The following is a 10,032-nucleotide window of genomic DNA, read 5'->3' as shown; positions in this document are numbered from 1 at the left end:
TAGCTGAGGAGAGTTTCATCGAGGAGAGGAGCTACAAAGGGTGTTTTTTAAAGCGTAAAGTGCTGTGCCAGCTTCCCGATTACAGCGAAGATTTCTTATGCATTTCGAAAAATAAGTTCTCAATAAAACAACACATACAATTGTAATAGAAAGAATTATAAAATGTGGTTAAAATATTTAAATAGTGTGCAGACATAAAAACACTGCGGATTGAATTAGAACTGTAACATGTTATAGTAAATCCAATAAAGCCTAGGCCAGCCTTGCGATTATGTAACTCACTTTTCGAACTCACACAGCGGTTTTTGCATCGGCGGTCGCTCTCAAATCAGTCGTAAAGCAGTTATTTTACGATTTGGCATTCTGAAAAGGTGGGAACTTGTAGTTTATTGTTTATGTGAGATGCAAAAACCGCTGTGTGAGTTCGAAAAGTGAGTTACAGAATCGCAGGGCTGAACTCTTCTCTTTCTCTCAGGAGAGCAATACCTGTTTGATGAAAATTGGTAATTTTTTCACTCACAATTCGAAAAAAGATTGAAAAATTAAATTTTTCGCTCCAGACATGGGAACTCCGCGGATTCTATTAGATCTATTGTATACTGAGGCAAAACAGTGAACTCTACTGTTGTTGTGCTCTGCTGGTAAGTGTTCTGCTAACTTCACAGACACCTCCTGACTCCCGTATACAAAAATGTATACTTCGCACTCAATTTCGTTTCTGAATTTATGTGCCTCTGTGGGGCAGAATAGTCATTTTCCATTAGAATATATTTTCAATCATGATTTTCACATATTATGAGTGCTGTGACTTACTTTCTGATACAATGTTTTAACCTGATATGTTTACGGGTCATGTAGCACAATATGCGACGCATAAAGACATTCAAGTCTGTATTTAATTTGTGAGGCTGGTTTGTATAAGCTTACACACTCATTTTCCAAATTTATTAAAACTTGTCTTAACTTAATTAGATAAAATAAATAAAACAAAAAGATTTTCTGATAGAACCGTTTATTTCGTTAACAACAGAACTTTGCCACTCATCACTTAGCGTATAAAAAATACGAATATATACAAAAAAATCTAAATAAAACACCCTAAACTAAACTAAACTAAACTGTACACACATACAATTACATTGTATATGAAAGTGCATTTTTACATAATTTTCCTTAATACAAAGTATAATTTTCTTTGGCACTTGCAAACTATAAAATAAACTGATTCCTTGGCTTTATGCGAATCCAAAACTCTGGCCTGTTACTAATGATGCCCTCCACCCTTGGTGAGCGAGCTTTCAGTGGTTTCCCGTCGACAGTGGAGACGTGGAAAGATTGCATGAACATTGCTAGAATGAGGAACATGCTCTGCCGCGCGAATGTTTCACCAGCACATAGCCTTCGACCTGTGGAATACCTTTGATTAAATACCGAAACGCCTCTTTTCTAAAATACATTTCTATATAATAAATAATGTGAGTTAATTTTGGTTCTTTATGAACTCAATTCTCTAATCTAGAAGCTATAAACCAGCAGTTAAGAGTAGGTGAGTAGTCTTCAGACTTGATTAGCAAAGTTTAAAGAGATTACATTAGAGTTTAGAGTTTATTAGTTTGGGCGGTTAATGCAAATATTAAAAATCCCTTAAAATATCTCTATCGCATGTCCCAATGGGTTTTATACATTTTTAGTTTTATCATACAAAACAAACACATCCTTAGAGTAGATAAAAAAAAGTCGTACCGGCTCCAAATGGCAGGCTTTTATCCAGACAGACATTCAATTTTCCATCTTGAATAAACCTCTCGGGCCTGAAGTTTTCTGGGTCGCCCCAAATCTTCTCATCCAAGTTTAGGCTCATCAGATTCACAGAAACCGATGTATTCTGAAATATATTTAAAAAAAATATTGTAAAAACTTAGCCCCTTATAAAAAATATTAATCTTTTAATTACTACTATTTCGTTTCTTTTACAACAAATTGTGTTTACATTGTGATAGAAAGATGATGTTAAAACGGTGTAATAAGGTCATATCAACATCATCGCTTCCATATAAAAACGGACAGTATAAAATTAGGTAATGTTCCTAGGTTAGCCAATTGAAAATAATATACTAAAAGACATACACTAAACTACTCGAAAGAATTCGAAAATCATTCCTGACTAATAATTTTTTTTCAGCGTAACACAGATCAACCATTTCGTAATGATTTTTTTTAAATTGGAAGAGAAGAGAAATGTTACCTCTGGTATTGTGTATCCATCTAATTTAGTATCGGTCAAGGCACGATGACCTACTCCGAGAGGGACCAGAGTATCAGTTCTCATAATCTCACGCAGGCAAGCTTCAGTGTACGGCAGACTAGAAAGCAATATATCATTTTATTAACTAGGGCAATTGTTTTTCTGAATTTCTCCTATATCAAAAACAAATCTCCATAGAAGGGACTTGTTCTTTTAGGCCTGCTCCTGCTTGAGGAGTTGGTAAATAAATGATAATGATAAAACATTTATGTGAGCTTTTTCAGCAGTGCCCTAGTGCCCAATGTTCATTCAGCAATTCGCGTCCTTGAGGTCGCAGGTTCGAAACCTACTGTATTTAACCCTCACTCGGGGATGGAAAACATCATGTGGAAACTTGCGTGTGTAATGCGCATATATAATGCGATCATCAATTTGAGGCCAAAGGCTGTAAATGAGGAAGCTTGTGATGATATTTGAGAAGTTACATTTTTGAATCGCCAAGTAAATAAATACCAGTATCAATATCGCAGAACAAAAAAAAGATAAAAGCAAAAAAACTGTGTAAAGATAGAGTAAATAGTCTAACCAAGCTTATTATTAATTATTACTGATTAACGTAGACCGTAAACTGTATTAAAATATATTTTATATATTCGGCGTCGAGTCTTCAACAAATGTCAAACACAAAACAACCTCAAGACAAGATGGCGGAGGCAGAGGAGTGCCATATTGATAATATTTGTCCGAATAGATGTCAAAGATAAGAATTATATTTAGAAAATGTTGTAGAAAATTTTTGTTAATTAATTGAGACGCACGGTACGATTTTAACAGAAGAAACTTTAAAGTATGTATAGAGGCTAATTGGGATTCAGTTGGGGTTGACATTTGAACCACGTAAAGTAATTATTGTCACTCTGATATATTTGTTACAATCACTTAGTGCCGACGTTAGCTTTTTAAAGGTCAGGTAGATAAGCAACCCCGAGGTCGTGGGATCGCATCCCGGTTGTGATCCAATTAATTTTAACTGCTATATACATAAGCAGTGAGCAGAGAAAGGTAGAAAGTTTGTAGCGGCACGGATTTATTTATTTATATTTTGTACATAAGCAATACTGGCTCACACGCGTATTCTTAATTTTTTTTAAATTTGAATCTTACATTAACGCATACACACATAACATTAAGAATGAAAGATAAAATAGAATAAAAAAAAATATAATAAATATAAAATAGATAAAACTAATTGTATAGCTGGCACTTTCCTGGCTCAAAGAATAAGTCTCGCAATACAGCGAGGAAATGCTGCCAGCGTTGAAGGTACACTGCCCCAGGGACGAAACTTTTAAAATATTGTTTTGATTTTTATTTTATTTACTTTTAATTATTGTATAAATAAATGATATTGTAGTGCGCAGTGTTAATTTGGCCTCACTCAGTACGCTCGCAAGCATTGGCAATTAATATAATATAATTATTAAAAATGTAATACGTATTAATTACGAAGGAATAATATTAGATTTGTCGCAAAACCGCCAATCAGGGCTTACAAATCAATGCGATGACGTGTACCCAAAGTGAAGTGAAGTAATTTCGGTTGCTAAGGATATATAGAACTTCTCGCACTTGCCCACTGTTAGACTGGTATAGGATCATCCCTTTAGGTTTGAGAAACAGTACACAATCCTTCTTCCAAACATTCATATATGTAAACATCCTCGAATCGAGCCATAGTTATCTTTATAACTAAGATTATGCTTACGTGACATATTTAGAAATACTTACTTGCATCTATCATCAAGGGTGGGCAAACGATCATATCCAACGACCCTATCGATCTCTTCGTGTATTTTGTCTTGAATTTCTCCCTGAATCAGCATTCGTTCGATGAGGAAGGTCAGAACCATTTCAGTACCACTGCCAGAGGGGAAGGCGTAGTCGGTGCAAATCATTTCAAGCTGTTCCACTGTAATTTTCGAAATAATAATAAGAAAAGTTAAACCAGCTGTTAAAATTTACAACAAATTACTCAGTTGTCCACTAAAAGTTAACCATCCATTCACCGGCTAGGAACAAAAATGAGTAAGCAAATGTAATAATAATCAAAGAAAATAGTTAATAAACTATGGAAATACTCATTATCTGTTGTATATTTGGAAATTAAAATTGTTTAGTACATGAATAAGTAGTGCGATCTTTATCCTTGAGTTCTTGTTTCATTTTCTTTATGTATGCATCAATGAAATGGCGTTCGTGTGATTCGTCGTACGTGTCTAAGGCATCTTGAATGATGTCCTGAAAAGTAATAAAAAAAAATATTATAAAATTTATTCAGTATCTGTACAAGCCAAGGCTGTACATTTTGCTTACTCAGGCTTTCTTAGTTTTATAAGCGTGGCGATTTCCTAAATCATCGGAGTTACGCCCCGAGAGCATAGCCAAACGTAGGCACTCTCTTCAATGGTTTCAATGCATTCATTCGTTACATAGCAATTAACAGTTCAGTATTTCGCTTATATTTTATTTCTGTACGCGAATGGTCTTAATGGGTTAACTTTATAAATTGATAAATATTTCGTTCGTTTGTGTCACTTTAAATCACTTAAGTTCAGTTAATAGTGTTATCACAATATGATATGAAATATGTATGATTTTTAGCATTGAAGCTCCGAGGTCAAAGCCAAACTTTAAAAGTTCAAAAATAACCGAATTTGTGAACTTAAAAAATTCTTTTTCCCAATGTTTATTATTATCTATATTTAGATAATTGGATGTTGTTCAAGACTCTACGATAATTTTTTTTCTTGCTTTTCTTTTTGTATCTAGTAGAATGGTATTTTACATTTCGACTGTCGTATACTATAGGAATATAGAGATCGTACATAGATGGTATGTATATAATGTATATAGTCTAAATTTTTTTTTTAACCCACTGCACTTTGATACCACTTACCCTAAAGATTCCCAGTATAGTTTTTGTCCGTTCGACAGCATCGTGATAGCCAGAGAACTTAGGCAGGATATTTTTCAGCCACGGTGTGATGACCAGGGCGCCACCCAGGTCATTTGAAGATCTCTGGAAACCTAAGGCATTTCTTCCAAGTTTCCATAATATTGGGTACTGTTCACGTGGAAGTGTGCTTTTAGTGAATACATATATCAATCCATTGAGAAACGGAACGTCAAAGAAATGCGGTAGGTAGATGAGGTCACCATCTACGATTTTCTGAAAAGATAGCATAGATTTACATTTGGATTATAATACAGATTGACCAGGGAGCTTAATTCAGCTTAATAAAGGCCTCCTAATTAGGAGGGAGGACCTTATCGCTTACAAGTAATTTCTAGCAATAGAATATACGCAAGCATTACGGAGATTAGGTAATATTACTGCAATAATTATCACCATGAATAAAACAATAAATAACTGTTAGATTACCCTTAGTTAACTTTTTATTATTACATGCAAATATCTTCAAATAATTTATCTACTATATATGCATGCATTGCGTGTTGTTCCCACGAGAATGTAAGTGTGTGCTTCTATTTTACTATGCCTACTGCTGAAAGAGGACAAATCTTTGTTTTTAATTATTAATTAACTATTAATAACTTAAAGATGTCATGTGGAACATGGTGTAACTGTTGCAACTCCAAAATGTTTGTAAATTTTGTAAAATAAAAAACGGCGTTTAAAGAGTGGCGGATAGGTTTAGTACTCGTATGTATTTCTTTATTGGCGTTCATAAGTGTACATTATGTTACCTAAATGAATTTGAATAGCTAATGGCTTTTCCCAGTGGACTCTTATTGGGAACTTAATGTTAACTATTCCTATTAGTAAATTAGGCTAATTCTAAAGACTAATGGTGTCTCAGTCAAGAGTAAATTAATAATAAAAATAGGCGAAGCTTAATTAACTTGTAGGTTAATTTAATTACATAAACCAAAATAAGTATTATTTTTACCATACCTTTTCATCTTCATTTTTCGGCCCATTTTTCACTATGTCCAAAAGCTCCTTAAAATCATGTGTCATTGCTTCTTCAAGGTATTCACAGCGACGACCAAATCCAGCATCTCTCATGTATCGTAATGAAAATCTCCTCTGCGTGTGCCAGAAGAATCCATCAGTGAAAAACAAACCTGGATTTAATAACCCATTAGTTAGTAAATGAGCTTTGGGCTTTGTGCTTTGCGATTTCGTTTCAGGATATTAAATTGGTTGATTCTGTTTTATTGGTTTAGTTTCATAACATTTCTTATTTAAAGCACGTTTTGGCGAACATGTCTAACAATTTAATTAAGCTAAAATAACTTCAAAAATGAAAGCTATTCCATTCCTATCTTATTTTCATACTTCTATTTATGATGTCTTTATGATATATAACTGGAAATATGTTTTTTTGTGTTAAATATTATCGGTCGATTGACCTCTTGAAAATAACAACCACAAATTATGCGATAGCTGTCACCGAGTGTCACGATTAATTTATATAAAAGAATACCAGACTGTAAAATGTACCACTGAACCAATTTAGAAATTTATTTGATCTTGTTTTCTTAACTTAATTAGGCAAATAAAAAATAGTACTTTATAATCGTGTTGTAGACTTCGATAACATATTTGGCAAGTATTCACGAAACCTGTCTACTATAGATGTTAATAGAAAACCTACAGACTGTACGTAAGGTGAATGAAAATAGTAATGAAACCAAAAAGAAAAATCTAATTTTAAAGCGTCACCAAATTATTAATAAATTTTTAATGCTTACCCAATTTCTTCCAACCACTTCTAGCCCTCCCTAAAATGGTATCCATTCGCCCATCAAATTCCTCCCGAAGCAGAACTTCCTTGACCAGCGCCGGATCATTCACGATAACTTGTGGACAACTGCCTAAATAAAGGCCTACAACTTTTGTATTAAACTCCTTGGCTAGCCTCATGGTGGCAAGCCCTAAATCTTTATAAGCCTTTAGCAAAATAATCCAGTAACCACCATACACTGGCAACTTCAGCGGTCCTGTAAAAATGCATGAAAAATGAAAATAAATTATTTTAGCACATAATAAAATAATATGTTTATTATGAAATATAAGATACAAGTATCACTTATTCCACGTCATTAAATTTGAGGGTGTGAGGGTGACAAGGGGAGGCCGAGAGAAAAAGCCGGCGTAAAAAACTCACTGTACTCTTCCAGCGATAATGGTAATGGTGAGGAAATCACATAATTCGACACCGATAAAGTATAAGTAATGTAAATATCTTTACTATGCCACTTTTAGCGTTTTAAAACTTATTTAACTAAAGTTCAAATTCGTCTCTCAAATTTCAAATGAAAATTAGTTATTTTTGCTTAAGATACAAACAGATAATTTCGTTATTAATTATAAAAATGTCGCCTCCATCTATCTCACCTGGAGGAAAATTTTCGTGTCTCTTATAAGCTTCATCATAAAAATGTTTGATGAAATATAACAAAATAACAAGCGCAACAAGTACACCGAACATGTTGCCTGAGTGGTCAAGTAAGTACTGTGCAATGCGCCAGAGTTCCGATCTTTATATGCCGTTTTAGGAGCCGATTTAAAAACATTTAATCGCCCTTGGGTTGCCTATCAACATGACTTGTGATTCCCGATATTTGGAGTTTATTAAATTATATAATAGACACGATTTTTTATTCAAATATATTTTCGTTGTGTTTTTTTGATAAATTCTTCAAGCTTCCATGGTCCTGATTTTTTTTTGTTGAAACATGCTAAACTATAACAAAAGTTCTCAGTTTGTTTCTCATTTTGTTAGCGACTTTTAAAACCATAGGTCCAACGCCATCAAAGTTTTATATGTTCCAATTATAACAATTGCAAAATTTACTGTTTTTATAAATTTCTTTTTTAGTAGTGTTGTCAAAAGCTTAAAATTTCGGACTTATAATTTAAATTGAATTCAGTCTATTCACATCATATTTATACCCATTCATGCTGATCGGCTTTTTCCTGGATTATAAAATATTTAATAAGAACGTTTTGGTAAAAGTTCTGAATTCCTCGCCTATGTACTTAACAAGTACTGTGCATTCCCTCATGGTGACAATTCTAGTCTCTTGGTACATCAAAAAATATTATAAGACCAGTGTGTGGTGTACGAAAATGGGCAAGATTGTGTGAACGATTTTTTATTGAGACTACACTGTTATGAATGTACATTATTTTTTAATAAAATAGGGTGGCGAACGAGCCTGCAGGGCGGCTTTAGAGGTAACATGGACACCCATCAGTGATGTCTTTGAGGGCGCAGAATTCTTTGTGATGTTGTTTAGAAAAAAAAAACGTAATAATAAAGTCTTTCTGAAAAAATCGCTTCAATAGTTAAAGAATTCATTCAAGTCTGTCCCGAAACATATTTCTACGATCAATATACGGCGCTCCTGGTGTAAGCATAACTATGACTATTCGGAAACGTTTTTCCAAGGTAATTCGTTATTTTAGTTAGTAGCTATTTCTACTTAAATATAGAATTTCTATACTTCCCACATATCCGCAAAAAACAGGACATGAAAGATCGATTTACAATTTTATAAATACATAATTATTGTAATATTACAGTGAAACTCGTTTCAATATTACGCATTATATTAAAATTTAAAGAAGCTTTAGTAGTATAATAATATTAAAATCTCAATTAACAAAGTACCCAATTAATGGTACTTTTAAAGTCATTATTCATTTGAATATAGTTATATTATCTAAGTTATAACAGACCTACGAAATCTACCGACTTTTCTACCATCATAATATCTAACGCCTAGTTCTCTAAAAATATAAAAGACTTTTATTATAATGGATACAAAAACTAAATTTTTAAATAATCAAATATGTTTCGAGGGTAGTTTCGACGACCGCTCATTTGAGTCCCAACTTTTTAGTTCTTCGCTGTGTAGAAATAAGATTGCTCCAATGTTTTACACCTACTTTCGTTGGGATGACTAAGGCCTACAACACACTAGCGGCTGGCCGCGATGCGGCGTGCCGCTGCGGGTACTTTGTTAATAGGACCGCAATAGGGACGGTTAGCCGGTATACGGCATGCCGCTACGGCAGACCGTATATACCGCGGCCTACCGCAGCGGCACACCGCATCGCGGCCAGCCGCTAGTGTGTTGTAGGCCTTTCTTCAGCTACGCCGGTACTATGTATCTTCTTAATAGCAATACCGACGTTGATAGTATCCACGATGTAGTTGTTTCAAAATCAGCAAATTAGAATGTTAAAAGGATGAGAGAGCACCGAATAAAAACTCAACTGTCGCCGAAGAATATGCATTAATTAGGCAATCTCCCTTAGGAATACATTTTTCTATTACTTGCAGATTGTTGAAGATTATAGCCTCATAGCAAAACTTTCGGAAAAAACTACATTTTACGATTTTCCGCCGTTCAAGTATTAAGTAATCATTATAGGGAGGAAAGGGGTCTTTGATTTTCTTATTTGGTGTTTACGTCAATAGTATTTATTTACTTTTTTACACATATTACCCACACATTGAAAACGAAATGCATTTTCGAGGATTCCTACTAAAAACTAATACGTTTATATATACATTTTCGACAAGTTCGACGACTCATTGGTCTAGTGGTTACTACCCCTGACTGCGAATCCATGGGTCCCGGGTTCGATCCCCGGCTGAGACGAACATCGATGTGATGAGCATTTGGTGTTGTGCTTAGGTCTTGGGCGTTTAAATATGTATTTATATGTCTATCTATCTATAATATGT

General features: G+C 34.1%; 1 protein-coding gene across 1 annotated transcript; it reads right to left on the bottom strand.

Moving 5' to 3' along the window:
* Positions 1-995: 995 nt before the first annotated feature.
* On the bottom strand, positions 996-7,803 carry LOC125063351 (probable cytochrome P450 304a1). The gene is made up of 9 exons (XM_047669762.1): positions 7,671-7,803; positions 7,025-7,273; positions 6,222-6,394; positions 5,202-5,474; positions 4,426-4,543; positions 4,034-4,214; positions 2,246-2,363; positions 1,744-1,885; positions 996-1,406 (listed from the first exon to the last, which is right to left on the bottom strand). Exons 1-9 carry the CDS (start codon positions 7,762-7,764, stop codon positions 1,210-1,212), a joined length of 1,545 nt encoding a protein of 514 aa, XP_047525718.1. The 5' UTR covers positions 7,765-7,803; the 3' UTR covers positions 996-1,209.
* Between the last annotated feature and the right edge of the window lie 2,229 nt (positions 7,804-10,032).

The sequence above is a fragment of the Pieris napi genome, chromosome 3 (assembly GCF_905475465.1).
Source record: "Pieris napi chromosome 3, ilPieNapi1.2, whole genome shotgun sequence".
Taxonomy (NCBI): Eukaryota; Metazoa; Arthropoda; class Insecta; order Lepidoptera; family Pieridae; genus Pieris; species Pieris napi.
This window is presented reverse-complemented; position numbering and strand designations above follow the sequence as displayed.

Bases quoted from the DNA above. Each gene is read 5' to 3' on its own strand.
- LOC125063351 (XM_047669762.1), bottom strand. From the start codon at position 7,764: ATGTTCGGTGTACTTGTTGCGCTTGTTATTTTGTTATATTTCATCAAA. The intron at 5,475-6,221 runs GTATGGTAAAAA...CTATCTTTTCAG, and splicing joins CGAAAAATGAAGATGAAAAG to AAAATCGTAGATGGTGACCT. The intron at 1,407-1,743 runs GTACGACTTTTT...GGTATTCCACAG, and splicing joins AAGCCTGCCATTTGGAGCCG to GTCGAAGGCTATGTGCTGGT.